General features: G+C 43.0%; 1 protein-coding gene across 7 annotated transcripts in view; it reads right to left on the bottom strand.

The window, feature by feature from the left end:
• The window catches only part of TBC1D24 (TBC1 domain family member 24), a 31,796-nt gene extending 14,964 nt beyond the window's left edge, over window positions 1-16,832 (bottom strand). Inside the window, exons 1-7 of one of the 7 annotated variants that reach the window (XM_017745725.1) lie at window positions 16,022-16,832; window positions 13,263-13,323; window positions 11,415-11,478; window positions 8,949-9,018; window positions 5,398-5,631; window positions 2,481-3,515; window positions 258-275 (exon numbers count right to left, since the gene is read on the bottom strand). In XM_017745725.1, the coding sequence (XP_017601214.1) occupies window positions 258-275; window positions 2,481-3,439 (977 nt within the window). In that variant the 5' untranslated portion in view covers window positions 3,440-3,515; window positions 5,398-5,631; window positions 8,949-9,018; ... (1 more) ...; window positions 13,263-13,323; window positions 16,022-16,832. Of the gene's footprint in view, window positions 1-257; window positions 276-2,480; window positions 3,516-5,397; window positions 5,632-8,948; window positions 9,036-11,414; window positions 11,479-13,262; window positions 13,324-16,021 lie in introns of those variants that run through there. The other 6 variants (XM_017745726.1, XM_017745731.1, XM_017745727.1 and 3 more) reach the window with 6 other exon arrangements.
• Between the last annotated feature and the right edge of the window lie 34 nt (window positions 16,833-16,866).

Below are 16,866 nucleotides of genomic sequence, written 5' to 3'. Positions count from 1 at the left end.
AAAACACAGGTGTTTTGCTGTCTGAAGTGCTGTGCTGACTCCTTGGGCCCACTATCCCTTCTCTTACAGCTTTGCAGGTGCTGTGAACTAACTTTGCAGGAGGGTATTCAGGAGATGTGGCACAGCAACTGGGTGCTCTGATTGCTGCTCTGCTTCTCCTGCCCCACTGTTAGGAATATGTGACGGCCTTGGACAAAATAACAAGCCAAAGACAGCAGAAATAAGCAAAGTGCAAAGACTCAAGTGTTTTAACCTACCTTTTGGGAGGTGCAAGACTGCAAACAGGAGGGGTGCGGTGGAGATGGAATGGACAGAAGGAGAACGTACAAGGAGAAAGACAAAAAAGATAGAAAAGATCAGTGACTTCTTACATCCATGACAAAGTGAGTGAAAGAAGCCTGGAGAGAAACAAAGCAAGGTTTGATTTGAGTCACCAAGCACTAAAAAACAATCAGACAGGTTAAAACATTTCTATTTCTATTTTCCCCCTTTTTTGTTATGTGATGGGAAAATAAATTATCTTCTTCTTGCACAGGCCAAACACAGCTGGAGAAGAGAACTCACTGGCACCCCATGGAGCCCTGGAGAACTGCTCACTTCTCCTGCCCTTCCATCTGCCCAAACTGGGACCCAAACAGAGCCAAGCTCCCAGCAGCACCATACCTGGGGACACTGAGAAATTTCAGTGGGTTTACAAAGGTAGCCAAGAGAGGATGAAATGTTTTCAGTAGCAGCTCTGCCTGGCATAGAAGTAACTACTGGCTTTATTTGGGTATATTACTGTATTTTGCCTTGAAAGTATCACTGTTGTGAGTGAGAATTTCTCTGCAACATTTAACACAGCAGGAGCTTGTGGAGTGTCTGTGGTTGGTTGATCTATATTTTCTTTTTTTTTTGGTAGATCTAAATTATTTTTTAAATTTTATTTTTATTTAAAGCTCTCATTCTGTTTTAAAGAATATACTCAGGATATTACAACTCTCCTGAACTTCCTAACAGGAAGAAAAGACACAATGGGGGAGTCAAGATTTTGTTACAAGTCTCAAATACAATGATATGAACTGTCCCCAGTGTGGCAATCCAGTGGCTAAAGGCCTTGAAATATTTGAGACTGACAAGAAAATGCTGAAACCGATTGTAAACCAAGCTGTGAGTCTAAAAAATTAACCCTTGGAAGAGACCAGGGGGATCTTTACATGTACGTAGACACATGAGGGAGGTTCAGCTAACATTTATGTTATCTTTTAGGCTGAAATGTACTGAGTATGTATTGCCATGCCATGCAAAGGTATCTGTTTGCAACTACTCTAACTAACTCTGCAGTTGGCTGGAAGATCCTACTACATCAGTGGCGATTTAGAGAAAATGAGATTGTGCCTCTAGAATATCAGGTTCTAGATATCACACTCCCTGACCCAGGGGACTTTTAGAAGTCACCTCTCTTCAGAGGGCAGGGCAGTTCATAAAACTGTCCAACACTTAAACTTAAGAGTTCAAAAATAGTTGGGAGAAGTTTTCTGCTGTCAGAGGCCTCTGGAAAAACAGAACATGCACCACTTACCTGCACATACATTTGCACTTGCCAAGATGCTAATTTTGTTCAGATTAATACACTGCTGCCTTTTCTATATCCATCAAGAGGCTTTTCAGCTAAGTTTTTTATTAGTATGACTTTTACTGTCACATCAGAGCAGGATTTCATTCACTGGTTTCAGAGCTGGTTCTTCCTCCCCTTACTTCTGAGAAGAGCTTGTGATTCCAGAACAGTTTCTTGGATCCGTATAGTCACTCTTCTCTTCCACGGTTCTTTCAAAATTATTTTTTTCTAATAGCACATGAACCTGTCCCAAAACAGGTTAACTCCCACCTGTGAGTACTATACACTTGACTTCCAGGAGGCTTGCAGTCTAATTTAAAAAGTGACCTGTAAATAAGACTTATTTCTTCCTTGCTCAGTTAAAACAGCTCCTCAGTCAGCCAAAATGTTTCCAGTTGTGAGAGTGCCTTACACTAAAGAAACTGCTGAATTCACAGTACTGGGCAGCATCAAATTGACATTTTATACAAATACTATCATATTTAAGAATCAATTTTCACATTTATTTGGGTGTGTTTCTTCCAAGTAATTTATCAGTGTTTTTTCCAACTTTGCTAAAACGCCTTTTAGTTTAAAACCTGCTTATGAAACACACTTTTGAGATTTAACACTTGTAATTAATATATACTTGCATAAATTCGGTACTGAACATGCTGCAAGAAACTTCTGTTCCTCTTGTATCATAACACTTCAGTTACACTTCCCATTACAATCCCAGCAATGCTTGAGTTTGGAGCTGCTGAGTTTTCCTGCAGAGAAAATGCATCAGCAGACACCAGCACGCACCAGTGGAGCTTCCCCACCAGTCACCCAGGGCTGCCTGACTGCTCCACACACTGGGAAAACTCGGGAGATTGCTCAGGTTACCTGTGCTGAGTCCTACCTTTTCTGTTTGACCGTGATGCCCTTCTGCTGCAAAGCCTTCTCGTTGGCCATCTGCAGGAGTTGGATCTCCTTCCGAGAGAAAAGGCGGATAGCAAAGGCCTTTTCCAGGAGCCTCTCTGGGGACACCGACTTGGCGATGTCCCTCACGAAGGCTCGAATGTCCTGCTGGATGCTGTCAGACTCCATGGGCTGCCCAGCTCTGACTTTATGAAAGAATTTCAGAAGAGCCAGTGCGACACGATAGAGAACTTTGTACCCTTCCACCAGGAAGACGTCGAAGACCCGTGCGATGTATGCCATGGGCAGCTCTCCGAAGAGCCACCGCTGCCAGTCCGAATACACCTCCAGCACGTCTTCGGACACGGCCACCATCAGCTTGTGGGCTGCCTGGCAGTACTTGTTCACCAGGTCCCCAAAGGTCATGCAGGAGGACTCGAAGGCCAGGAAGGTCTGGTCGATGAGCCGCTTGGATGGGTCGTTGCAAGCCAGGATGCGACAGACCTGCTCGAAGCACTCGGCCTCGTCCTTGCTGTAGTGCAGGAGCAGCGCGATCACCGAGGGCAGCGCGGGGCAGAACGAGATGTCCGGGAACTGATTGGAGATGCACAGAATGATTTTCCTCACGGCCCCGATGCCCTCGGCGTTCAGGCAGTACGTGGGGATCAGGCTGTTGTCCACGAACTCCGGCAGTGGAAGGGAGCTGCTGCTGCGTTTTCCTATGATCTTCACCACGATGTCCCGGTACACGTTTGCATCCGGGGTCACTGTGCGGCATGGGATATTGCTGATGAGTTTGTGGTACACTTTGGCTCTCAGAGAGTGGTTTTTGGCCCAATAGCCCTGCCGGGCCAGCTGCTTGAGCTCGTGGAAGTCCGTGCAGGTGAGCTCTTTTGTATCCTGGCTCTGGGCACTTACATCCATTTTGTCCCAGTCCACAAAGCGGCTGTATTCATCCATGGCTCCAGGAGAAGCAAATCACATAAATCATGAGAACAGAGACCTTAGTTAGTCATTGACGGACTCTTGGAATTTTCTGCAAAAGGAAATTTGAAAACCAGAGGTTTGAGTAACAGATAATCTCTTATTTTCTTTATGAACACACATATGTACATACTTGTTCCTGCAATGGCAAAACTGTTTTCTAAAGCAAAGAAAGTTAAAGATGCCTTTTTATTTTTCAGCCAAACTTTTCTTCCATTCTGTCAGTAACTCCTACTGCAGTAATTGATCAAAGGCCAGCCCAGAGGCTGATCCTGAGGACATCTCCCCAGAAAATTAATTTCCCTAACTGAAAGCCCAAGCTGAGGCATGGACCTTTACGTTAACATCTCACTTAAGAGAACAGAAGACTCCCACCGCAAAAAGATATATTGCAAAGTATGTTCAATTTGCAATCTCTCTTTGCAATTCTCTGGGGAAGTATAAGTGAAACTTGTACTAGAGATGCAGTCTCACAAGTAGTGTATGCTGCTCTGAGACTGTGCAGCCAGTGAGAAGAGATACTGTGCTCCTACTAACCACAGCCATGTCCTCTCAGTAATTTCTTTGTGCTGGTACTAGCACTTGTGTGACCACACAGTCACTGAGATTAGCTTGTTAATCTGGTACAATTTTTCTTTTTCATTGGGTAAGTAAGACTTCTTCATGGAAAGGGTGGTCAGACATTGGAACAGGCTGCCCAGGGAGGTGGTGGAGTCACTGTCCCTGAACAGCGTTCAAGAAATATCCCTGGAAGTGTTCAAGAAATGACTGGATGTAACATTAGTGCTCTGGTCTAGTTGACAAGGTGGTGATTGGTCAAAGGTTGGACTCAATCTTGGAGGTCTTTTCCAACCTCAGTGACTCTGTGTGCAGCTGTACAGTCAGCCAGATCATTACTAGTACCAGAAGAGACACTTGTACAGGACAAAACTCTGCTTCCTGACTGCAGTACAGGGTCAAGTCAGCTTCAAACACCTTCATTAAAGCACTTACATTTTCTAAGTGCTGCTCTGGATGCTGGCCATGCCCTGTCACACAGGCACACAACAGCTCTCCCATTGGAGATGCCACAGACATCTTTGTGACAGCACTAGGAGCTGAATCATCAGGTTCTGGCCTCTAGTGCCTCATACCATGTTTACCTGATCTACCAGCTGGCTCCAGGTTCACAGCACACCTGTGTCACAGCAGAGAGTGTTGCTGTGACCACTAAAGGCCATATCCAAACTGGCTTTAATCAGTCAGTGCAAAGCCAGAAGGGGACACACAATAAATTCCACTCTTGCAGCAGGTCTGCCCAGGGCTGGAACCTCTGCCCATGTGCCCACAGTGTTGAACTGAAGCTGGGAACACGGCTGTGAATGCTGCACACTCTGCAAAGCCAGACAGTCCCTATAAAATGCAACAGGCCTATAAAACTGTTTTGTCCAATTAAGACATTATATAGCAAGGTTAAGTCAATGAAAATATTTACTGAAAGGCTTCCAAAGAACCCTTAGTCATTCCTGTATTGATGGACTGAAAAATGCATGGAACTTGACTTTTATCAGCATGGTCTTCCATAAATCAGGTGCTTTAAAATGATTTGAAACTCCTAAGGTAGATATACCATCAAGACAGGATCTCATCCTCATAGCTTCACCATAAGAAAGTAAATAAAACATTTTGCCTGAAGCAGCTGTATATTTAATCCAGACAGTTTTAGATTCTGAGTAAATGCTAACCTGGGTATTTCAGAATCACATGCTGAAAGTCCCAAATTTAACTCCTCTTTTAAAAGTTTGGCAGCAACATACAGGAGCCTTTCAGAGAAGACTTTTGGATGGCTTTTCTCTACCATATTTAATTCAGGATTTTTTTATAAAAAGAAGACTGGTTTTGGATCATCTTTCTTGATGTGATGGTAAGTGTAAGAATGATACAGAAATGCTCACCATTTCTTTTTGTTGCATTCTTCCACATCTGAAACTAATTCTCAGACTCTAATTAAGGGAGGCAACACATTGTCCTGGCTCCAGTTCTGAAAGTGAGATATCTTATGTTCAGCTGTGGGGTCTCAGTGTGAGCTCAGCGTGTGTTTCCTGGAGATCCAGTAACAGCAGGACACCAGTCCATCGCAGAGCCAACGTCAGCTCCAGGGAAGTTAACATTTTTCTGTAATTCTCCACCTGGGAATCACAGAAACACTCATTATTTTTAATTCAAATCCTAGAATAAGGTCTTTTTGTAGAAGAGAAATTTAATCCTACTTTGCAGTAGCAAAAGCACAGGGAGATGAACCATTCTGCTCCTGGAGACTTCAGCATGGAAACTATCACTAGAAACTATCACTAGTGCTTGCAGCACCAGTCTCCAGCACACTTCCACCTTCTGCCATCATCCCTTAGGAGCTGCTTAGGTTTATATTAAGGAGGGTTAGGCAAAATGTTCACCATACAAGACAACTTCTAAGATGCCCAGATTCACCTTGGCTGTCTTTTTTTTTTTCCCCTGTAAACTTTCTTCTCTTGTCTTATTTTCTAAGATACACAGGCATATTTACAGGCTGCATCAAACACATTTTTCACTCTAGCAATTACTGCCCATTCCAGAAACTAATGAATTTGATGAATATGTGCTCCTGAAGCTCACTGAAATCCATGGCTAGAGGATGGCAGTCAGACTGCCAGAAGTTTTCATCTGAGCTCACAGTTTTATATGTATTTTGGCTGGGATAAATCTGTGGGGTCTGCAAGTAGGTCTGGCTGCTTATGCTTTTCACAGCTCTAGATGCTGCAATAAAAAGTGACAGCAAAGCAATTGGGCATCATCAGGGCTGCCAGAGCATGACCAGCTCTTAACTGTGCCTGCAAAACCAACAGAACTTGTGTGCTTCAGTGCAATGGTGCATAGCTCCTGATACCGTGCCAGCAGCTACTGTAAGCCAGCAGGCCTCCAACAGGGAGGATTTACTTGCCAAAGGAGAAGAGCCCAAGAAATCTCAGGAAAATTCCAGCCAGCCTTCATCTCCTCCTCAACTCTTTCTGAATCTTCCTGCCTCCCTCCTATGGGGCAAGTTCTCTCTCTTCTGGCAATTGTGTAAAGAGCAATATTTAACTTTGGGCTGCTGGGAAGAGGAGACAGATGTCTCACCCTCAGCAGTCAAGAGCCAGGGGGTCAGGGCTGTCTCCTGCCCATCCCTCCCAGCACAAGGAAGCAAGCAGGCAGGCAGTACAGACTTGTGTTTGGAGGGAGGCTGGAGTTTCAGTTAGGGAGTAAAACTAGAAGATGGCTGTGTGAGAGTGCAGTTGTGTCACGAAGTCCCATACTCACCTAAACTACCTTGCTTACCCCTCCATATAAAAGCGAGGTAAGGCAGGTAGAAGAGAAAAAACATTTCAGAATGAATGTTTGTATATAGGCTATAGGCAGGCAGAGAGACTCATTTCCAAACCCTTACTGCAGCAAACCTCTTTCCTTCCTGCTTTAGAGAAGTCAGCATCATGTTATGATAAACATCCTCTAACTGGAGATGGGGACAACATGAGCAACTGAACTGCACAGAACTGAAATGAGGTCTAGTACGTGTTAGCACAGGATCATAAGGGCATTGTAATAACTAGCAAAAAAACCCACCAAAACATTATTCATAACAACCATGGAATCACAGAACGTTTTGGGTTGGAAGGGACTTTAAAGTCCCTCTCATTCCACCCCCTGCCTTCCACTAGCCCAGGTTGCTCCAAGCCCCATCCAACCTGGCCCTGGACACTTCCAGGGATCCAGGGGCAGCCACAGCTTCTCTGAGCAGCCACAAAGCTTTAAAGTTCTGTACTAAGGGTAAGCAGTCATTATCCTTTCTGATCAGAATGACTTCTTAAAAAAGCAGGAATTAACACAAAAGAACAGAACCAGGAGAAAGAGCTTTTTTCTTAGTACCTGCCCCAAAACTGTAGATTGCTAGATTTATTAGCTTATAATGGAGCTCTTTGAGTAAGTGTAATATTAAAAAAAAAAAAAAAGGCAAGTACACGAGTGAGAAGTAGAACTAGAAAAATGCATACTGAGGATCTGCCAACAATGGCTGCAGCACAGGCAAAAGCTTTTTCAAGGTTAAATTTAAACTCTGAAGCAGGCAAGCAATCATTACAATTCAAACCCAAGCAAGGACCACAGTAACCAGCAGGACTTCAAGTCAGTGACTGAATTTTCAGGAAATATTTAGCTTGCTAGTCTAGCCACATTTTCCATTTCATTCCCTTAGCTCTTCACATTGTCTTCTGGACTGCTTTTAGAAGACTGCTGAAAGCTGTCTGAATCTGTATAAAATACACAGCAGTGAAGCCAAGCGTGACAGGCAAATTCCCATACTGCCTGTGAAAAAAAATTCTTTGAAAGTGTCTAAAAACACATCAGCAGAAAAAAAGATTTGAATTATTACTTACTTTCTGTATGGGGAATACAAGGTTACAATTTTTCTAAAGATAACAAGGCTGAGGGCAACTTCAATAATTTTATAATTTAGAATAATTATTTTATTATTAAAGGGGTTTGTTTGTTTTTCTTTCCAAAATGCAGGAACTAACAAACTGAAATATCTGAACTACAACTAACACAGAGGGTAATTATTTCTTTCAAATTGAGAATACATGGAATAGTCCACAATAGTGAAATATTTACAGTCTAAACTTCTTTAAAATAAATTTCAACTTTGGTTAAAGCCTGAGATTACATTATTTGATACTGCTTTTAATAAACAAAAGAGAGTGTCCTAAAAAACCCAAGCTATAATTAATCAGATCCTTGTTCCCTATTCCATTTAGGTATTCTTGCAACTTTGTGTTCTGAAAGTCTGGCTACATTTTAAAAGCTTATTAAGACATTTCATTTAATCTACTGCAGCTGCTCTATAACAGGAACTACCAAATTTTGAAAATGATGTTTTTCATCTTGTGCATGGGCAATCACACCACCTTGGATTCAGCTCTTTGCTATTTACAGATACAGTTAGATACTGACAACCAACATTTTGGCGGGCATTTTTATAAGGTGCTAACAGAAAGCAAATATTCCCTTATGCTGCCCTGCAAATCAAGACCAATGTAATCCTCCAGACCTGCACCACACCATTTGGTGTTTAAATTTCTGAGCAGTGTTGTAGGCGTGGAAAAGACTCCAATTTACTCTTTTTCATAACCTTGTTAAACTAATCCATGCAGAAAGCACATGAAGAGATAATGAGAACTGCTTCCTCAAGACTGCTGGCTAGTAGTCCTTTTCCCAGCAAGAGGAAATGAACCGCAAAAATATGAGCAGATGAATTCCATCCTTGAGGAATACTCAATCACCTCTGAGATGTTTGCCTCCTAAAGGGAAGTCTGAAAGAAGCACAAAGCAACACAGCAAGGTAGCAGTGACTGCAGAACAAAAGACAAGTGTCAGGAAGCTCCCCTCTCCTCCCCCAGTACTTCGGTGCATCCTGCAGCTTTCCCAAGCCCAGACTCACAGCAGCACACCTTGACATCTCTGCTGCATGGATCTGGAAACAAGACTGGACATCACTGTTCTCCCTGCACCTGCAGATCAGAAGCACAGTTTGTCACTTGTACAGTTTGCCACCCCTCCCTGGGGCAGATGTGTTTCAGAGCTTGAATTAAACACTCCATTTAGCATTAGAAAGCAACCAGCTCATCTCATGCACAGAGTCTTTGGGAGCACTGCATTGTGGCTGCACTGTGGAGCGATGATCCCTTCCAGCAGAGTACACAGAGCTCGATGGATTGCTTCAATGTGCTTAAATGCAGTTCGATCTCTGTGATGTGCCTGCCCTGGGCACTCTGTACAGCACAGGCTGGGCACCACGATAAAATTCCTGACAATGTTCTATTACAAGTTTAGCTGTAGTGTGACAGCAGATTATTAGATGTTTCCTGCTGGGTTTTGATATGCTTTTAGGACAAAGTCTAGAAACCTCTCAATTTCCCAAGTAACTGATAGAGACCTGACATCAGAGCTCTCTGCAGGGCAAATACTTTTAGGCATTTAGATGATTTCTCTTGGGATATCACCACTGCATATGAAGCACCATAACAGAGGGTTTGTCCTAGAATCCCACATTTTCTTTCTTAGGAATGTACTATCACCTTCTTAAACAGTCTTTATCTGTAATTAATTTTTTGTGCACTTTATTACAGTCTAAAGTTCAGACACACATTTAGACACGCAGCAGTTCCTCACTGCAGCTTATATTTAGGAGAATGCATATGCCATAGAATAATGGAACAGTTTGGGTTAGAAGAGATCTTAGAGATCATCTCATGCTAGTACCCCTGCCACGGGCAGGGACACTTTCCACCGGCCCAGGCTGCTCCAAGCCTCGTCCAACCTGGCCTTGAACACTTCCAGGGATGGGGCAGCCAGTGCTTCTCTGGGCAGCCTGTGCCAGGCCCTCACCACCATCTGAGAAAATAACTTCTTCCTAATATCTAATTTAAATATACCTCATAGCTGCAAGCACTTCAATATAAAGCATTCCCTCCTTCCCACCTGTGGGTTGGGATGACACAAGCACTTCTGGTGTCCAGTCCCTGTGGACACTGTGAGCAGTAAGATACCAAAAAGGTACAAGGTAAACACACAGAACCAAACAAGAGAAAGGTCTGGGGAAAAACACAACACACTTTTGTTGAAAAAAATGTAAGAGGAAAGAAATGGTTAATGGCTCCACAAAGGTTCAAAAACGCTAAAGAGCAGAGCATTGTAAGAGGATACTGGAGGTAAATGGTATCAAAGCCATAAGTCAGTAACTTTCCCTCCTGCCTACATCATAAAAACACACAACAAACAAACATTAAAATTAAACAGAGGGTAATTCCTACCTTTTTTCCCTCCAGACCAAAGGAAAACTGCACGTAACTTGCAAAACTATTTTACATGATGCATTAAAAAATGATCCATTAAAAAAACATATCTGTCAAAGTAGTGCAAAAAATCAACACAATTTGTATTGATCGTATTTGTATGTCTGAGTTTTCATTCTGGTCCTTCCAAACCATAAGACTGAAAAAATCTTTCATGTTGTACTAATTCTTCTTCTTCTCTTTGTTGCAAAATTGGAAATAACTACAAACATGTCTCCCTTCAACAGCAAACTCTGACTCTGAACATACAAGCTTCAGTCTTACTATTTTATCTTCCCCATAACACCTCAGTTTATAACTTTGTCTGGGAGTACAGTCAACTATGTAGAACCAAAGACAGTGTTGACTCTCAGTGAAAAACGTGACATGGTATCAAAGCCACACATCAAATCCCTTTTTCCTCTCTGTTGCACTCACTGGATGCTGTCAGTTTGACATCTATCACCTTGAGATTCTTTTCCACTACATTTACTGGCAGAAAAACATATTTAAATACCTGCTGCTGATATGTTCTCCTCTTAGACACAGTGTCTGCATTGGTGTATGTCAAACACTGATTTATTCATTTTCTTCTTATCTAAGCCAGAAGGTGCAGGAACATGTACTTTACAGGTACATGCAGCTATGTTTTACTTCTTACACATTTAGAGTTTCTTCAGGTCCAGAACAGCAGCTTACAGCACGAATGGAAACACAGGTAGATTTTTACAAGCAGAAGACCCAATCTGAGACACCAGGAAAAGGCATCCCTAGGAGAGATGTTTGCCAAGAAGCCTTTCCCAGTCCACGGCAATGTTCCATGGATTTATTAGCATGACAAAGCCAGTCAGTGACTGAAGAGCATCACATCCTTCACCTGCTCCTCCCACTGCCTGAGCAGTTCCCACAGTACATGATTATTCCTTATCCAGTTTTTGTGACTAAGTGTCACACCCGTGTGCCTGGGAGTTTTCTCTACGGATTTTCTACCCTGGGCCAAGCTGCTTCAACACATCACTTCCAAGTGCAGCAAGTGCAGGTCCCAAAGCCCTCACAGCCTGACTATAACTTACCAAGCTAAGAGGCACCCCCGGCTCAGACCGCTGTGCACTGGGAAGGAGGGTGGGAGCTGCTGCTCTGTGGAGAGGGACACAAAGTGTTACAAAGCCCCACACACTCTCCAGTGGACAGCCTCAGCACTGTCCATGCCATGACCTATATCATACTGCAACTGTGGGGTTTTGTATCGATCTGTTCCACAAAATAGTAGCCTTTTTCCATGCAGGAGTTAACAATGCATGTGCTGTGCCGGGCCAGGTAGAACCAGAAGCCTCATCTGCAAGGCTCCAGGGAAGCCTTTGATGCTCAAGGGATGTGCAAGCAGAATTAGTTCATCAGTCTCAGCAGTAACTTGCCAATACAAATATATTTTCCACTCAGATATATATACACATCCACAAAATAAACATTGCACTGTACGTGTTGTATATATACAATGTAACAAATATATATCCCATTTTTAAAAACTAATGCTCAAATTAATTTTCCTCACAATATCAGTATTTATCAAAAATACACCCACACAGATGACTGCTGGACATTCTCTCTTGCAAAAGGTTCAAAATATGAACAGTGCCATTTAAAGTCTCTTAAGGAACCCAGTCAATGTCCCAATTCCCCAAGCCATCTTTAAAACAAAACAAAAAGACCATCTAGTCAAAACAGTTCAAGTATCAGTGTGGATACTTATGTCAGTTTAACTCTTCTGTAAAATTAACTGATAAGACATGTTTATAGTGATTTAAGACCTACTCAGTGCAATGCATGAACACGCAAAGCCTTAATGGGCAGTGCTGGAGAGCTTAAGGGGTACCTAAACTGGGAAATGGGTGGATGAAGCAGTAACCCTGGTGTAATGGAGCACACAAATCCTTAATCTTTGCTGAGCCTGTGGAAATCACTGCACACACTCCTTGCCCCTGCAGTAAGTAAATGGAGATGTACACTTTATTCATGCCAGCAGTTATCCCTACAACTTGTTTATTCCAGGGGAGATCTGTGCTCCCATAATTTCAGCCAGCAGCTAAAAACAGGGTAGGAAAATCTTATGATCTCAGACTATTTCATTATTGTCTACACTAAGTAGTAGACAGTTTTCTCTTGGAAAGCAAAACTCAATTTACAGTAACATGAGCATATAAAAATTAAAGCTGACATTTTACTCAGAATTCTATTTTCTTCCAGCTCTGCAAAACCCTACAGATTTTGCTCCTTTCTTCTGACATTGCTCAGGAGAAAAACTTCAGTAATCTGGTACACCCCGTCATGGATTACCCTTTCCTGAAATGAAGTGTAGATTACCCTACACAGGGGAGATACTCAGACACCAACTACACTTTACAAGTAAAGGAGAACCTAAGCTCAGCCAACAGCTCCAGTTCAGGGAACTGGAACAACACATTGCTTTATTTTGGTACTTATTTCTGTCATCTTTCTAAACTTATGCTCTATTAAAAGCATAAGAGTAGCAACAAACACTCCTGTGCAGCAGCAAAGGTACAGAAACAGCACCTCATAGTGAAAAGCTGATGAGTGTGGAATCCCAAACTAGACCTGCATTATTTTGACAGTGATTTCAAAATCAAAGGGCATTTATAATAACATATCAGCTGCCAACTTTATCATCTTACTATTAGCGTATATTGCTAATTTTCTAGTCTTATTGGGAGAGAACTTTGGGAGACTGGACCTGCTATAGAGTTCAGGGTCCAGGGCACAGGATTTACAGGAAGCTTTGCTCTTCAGGGTGCTCTGTACCCATGTGCTTGTTCTGAGCAAACTTGAAGGGATTTAACACACCTGACACACCTCCTCCTCTCTCCAGTGGCACTGCACTGGCCAACGCATTCCAAGTCTCTCACCTGGAGGATACAGGCATATTGAAATGTAAAGCAGGAGCAGGAATCCTGTCTCCACATGGGCCTAGATTAGAAAAGAAACATTTTCTGTACAGAATGAAGATATTACAAAACAAAAACATTCAGCAAAAAGAGCCCCAAAACTCCTCCACCAACCAGACTGAAGTGCTTTTATTAATCCTCATCTTAGAACTTGTCATTGTACAGATCTTCTTATGACTTACTCCCTTCTGCTAGGCCTGTTTGTGAGGGGAAAAACAATCTGTAAAAATTAGACTGTTTTTTAAACAATGCACTGGGCAACACTGATATGCATCAGGTGCACCACTGACCTCCGTACCTTCAAAAAAAAGGTCTCTGCATGCACAGCTTCCAACCTTCATACCTGAAACTGTGCTATAGAAAACAAGGGGACAAATATCCTCACCAAAGAGAAGAACAGCTAATTAACCACAGTACTAAAGTGCTTGCAGCATAAACAACTCATTTCAGTCTCTAAAATCACAAGCAGGATTACTACTTGTGGCAGCTGTGTCACAAATACTTTTAGCTCCCCCTATTCTATACAGGATGTACAAAGTCTGCATTAAATAGGCAATCTCTGGAAAGTGTCTCTCTTCCTGAGACTAATGGGTATTTGCTGCACAGGTAAGTGATTTTAGAATTGCAGCTCTGCAGTGTTGAGATCCCCAGTTCTGAAACAAACCCAACTATACTCTGAAGATATGCAGTGGACTATGGGCTTAGAACAGCTGATTTGCTGAGAGTTGGCATCTGGCCTTTGTCCTATTAGGTAGAAAAATTCAAACTAATCTGAACATTATTTTTCTTTTCCAAAGGTTGATAGTCACCCTAGCAGATTTGGCAGTAACACAGCACAAGTTTCCTGAAACACAGTCACTACAACAACTTTGTGTACAAATTATTTCTCCTTTAAGTTGTTTTCCCCATAAAAACATAACAAACTAATGAAGTGTTGGATTTTGGCAGCCACACCAAAGTTACACTTATTTGACAACATAATCAGGAGAGGGAGAAAGGGTTTTAAACGGACAGAGAATAAGTTTAGATTAGATATTGGGACAAAATTCTTTCCTCTGAGGATGGAGAGGGCCTGGCACAGGTTGTCCAGAGGAGCTGTGCCTGTTCCATCCCTAGAAGTGTCCAAGGCCAGGTTGGAGGGGGCTTGGAGCACCCTGGGATAGTGGAAGGTGTCCCTGCCCATGGCAGGGGGTGGAATGAGATGAGCCTTAAGGGCCCTTCCAACCCAAACCACTCTGTGGTTCTGTGCTGATGTAGCTGCCTACACCCCAAGCACCATTCAGCACACTCCTTAACACAGACACTCGCAGTCTCCTAGATTTCTCCTGAGTCTCCTTCCCAAGACAGTGGGAATCAACAGCTCGTGGTCTTTTGCAACACGTCTGAAAGCGCAGGCACTTGTTCCCTAACTGCAGAAGTTAAAGCAGGAGGAGAACAAATGAGTTATGTTAAAGCCTAAGAGTGTGAATACCACAGATACACATATATTAACATCAGAGATTTTAAAACATTTGAGTCCAGAACTGGACCTCACCAGCACATATTCCCACCAACACATGTGGACTCCAAGCCAGTCAATCATTAATTATAGTGCAAAGAGATCTATTTTTGTATCAGGTGACTGTCTGGTCAAATACCAAAGCAGGAAATAGCTCAAGAATACCACTTCTGTGACAAAACTCACTGCACCTGCCAACACACCCCATGCAATTGTGTCAGACTATTGCAAATATACCTGAAAATAAAGGCATCCCCAAATGAATTTTAGAGAAATTGTAGTTCTTTGGTCCTAGTCCCAATTCCAGGCTGTACAGACAGAATATAAGGAACTGTTTTTCTTTCAGACCATTAACACAGTTTAACTATTTTGAGCGGTAACTTATCTGTGAGCACGCAGCCACACAGCCCAACAGCAGCAGCTCCAGCTGCCTCTCCAACCTAACAGAGAGGGCAGGGGGGAGTCCACAGAGCCAGAAGAACAGCAAGGACCTAACTTATGGTCTGTTATCAATAGTGTGCTTGTCACTGACTGGATATGGCTTCAGCACTACAGCAAAGCCACTTACGACCTAAATAAATGCCAGGGCAGCATTATCAGATTGCAATAACCTTGGTGCTGGAGATGGTGAGACACACATGCAGCGTGGACTGGTTTCCTTTGCTTGCCTTAAATATACAGACAGTTATTTTAGTACAGGGATAGCTTTATTCCCCCATTTTTCTTTACAGTTCAAATAACAGGGGGATCAGAGGATGGAGGCCCTTAAAGATTTCAGGTTCACAGAACAAACAAGCAAATACAACCAAGGGGAGAAAACAAAGGTCACAATAAAAGGAATGAGCCGGGAAGAACAGAGGTACTTAAATATGTGACAGATCCACAAACAGCCTGCTAGTAACATTTACTTGGTGGCACTTAATCATTAACAGCAAAAAATCCAAAAAACCTCAAACAAACAAACCCCATCCACCTTAAACAAAAATAACCCCCCCAAAAAAAAAAAACAAACCCAAACCAAACCCAGGGAGAAAGCTGTTTTCCTTTGAGTTAAAATTTCTGGCTACAGGAACACCTGCAAACTTTCAAATATTAATGACAGAAAAGACATTCAGTACAAGGATTCCCAACAGATAATTATTGTGCAGTACTATCCACAGCTGTCTTGAACGTTACAAAGGATATAAATATCACATATTGCTTGGAAGGAGCAAAGAGTTACCATAAAATGTTGCTGGAGTCCTTGGATTCGAGTTATCATTGCTGTTCCTGAGTAACTATCGTGGAGAAGTCTTTTGCAACAGTTTAACAGCTAGTGATTACAGAAAGAAGGACATTCCAACAACAGGGACTTCCCAGTTCTGGTAATACTGTGCCCCAGACATGATCCATGTTATTTCTGTGCTCTGGGTACTCCTGGACGCTCTGAAAATCCTACTGGGATTTCCTGTAAGCCAGAAAAGCTTTTAGATGCTCCAGCTTCTTGTAGGACTTGGACACAAAAATACAAGGATTGAGATAGTACAGCTCGAAGGAGAAGGTCCCACTTTTCTCTCATCACAAGTACACAGCACCTGTGAGGTGCCATCCCTCCTGCTGCCCCGGGACCGGAATGAGCTGAGCATGCTGCATCCACCCGGCTATTGCTCGCTTGTTCACAGGCCCAGAGAGGCCAAGGAGCATTTTGGCAGGTTCTAGCCAGCACCCTAAATTTGGTGTTTGGTGGCTAATGCTTCGCCAGCCCCAATATTCCAGCAATTTTCACTGAAGGATGGGCTGGAAAGACTAACGTGAAAACAAACTCACAACAAAATTCTACTTTCATTATAAAAATTTCAAAACCATTGAAGGTAGAGGCTGCAGAACACCAGCGCTGGCTTTAGAGAGCTGTGACGATCCACTGCCTCTTTGCGGGGTGGGCTGGCAGAATGGGTGTAAACTGTGCCTGTCGGGGCGAGCGTCACCAGCGCTCAGAGAATCCTCTTCGGCGCTGACCTGCACCCGAGGCACGCACAAGCCATTTAAACAAACACCGTCCAGCCTCCCCCCACCCCGAACCGGCCCCAG

Source organism: Corvus brachyrhynchos, unplaced genomic scaffold, assembly GCF_000691975.1.
Source record: "Corvus brachyrhynchos isolate BGI_N302 unplaced genomic scaffold, ASM69197v1 scaffold369, whole genome shotgun sequence".
NCBI lineage: Eukaryota > Metazoa > Chordata > Aves > Passeriformes > Corvidae > Corvus > Corvus brachyrhynchos.
This window is presented reverse-complemented; position numbering and strand designations above follow the sequence as displayed.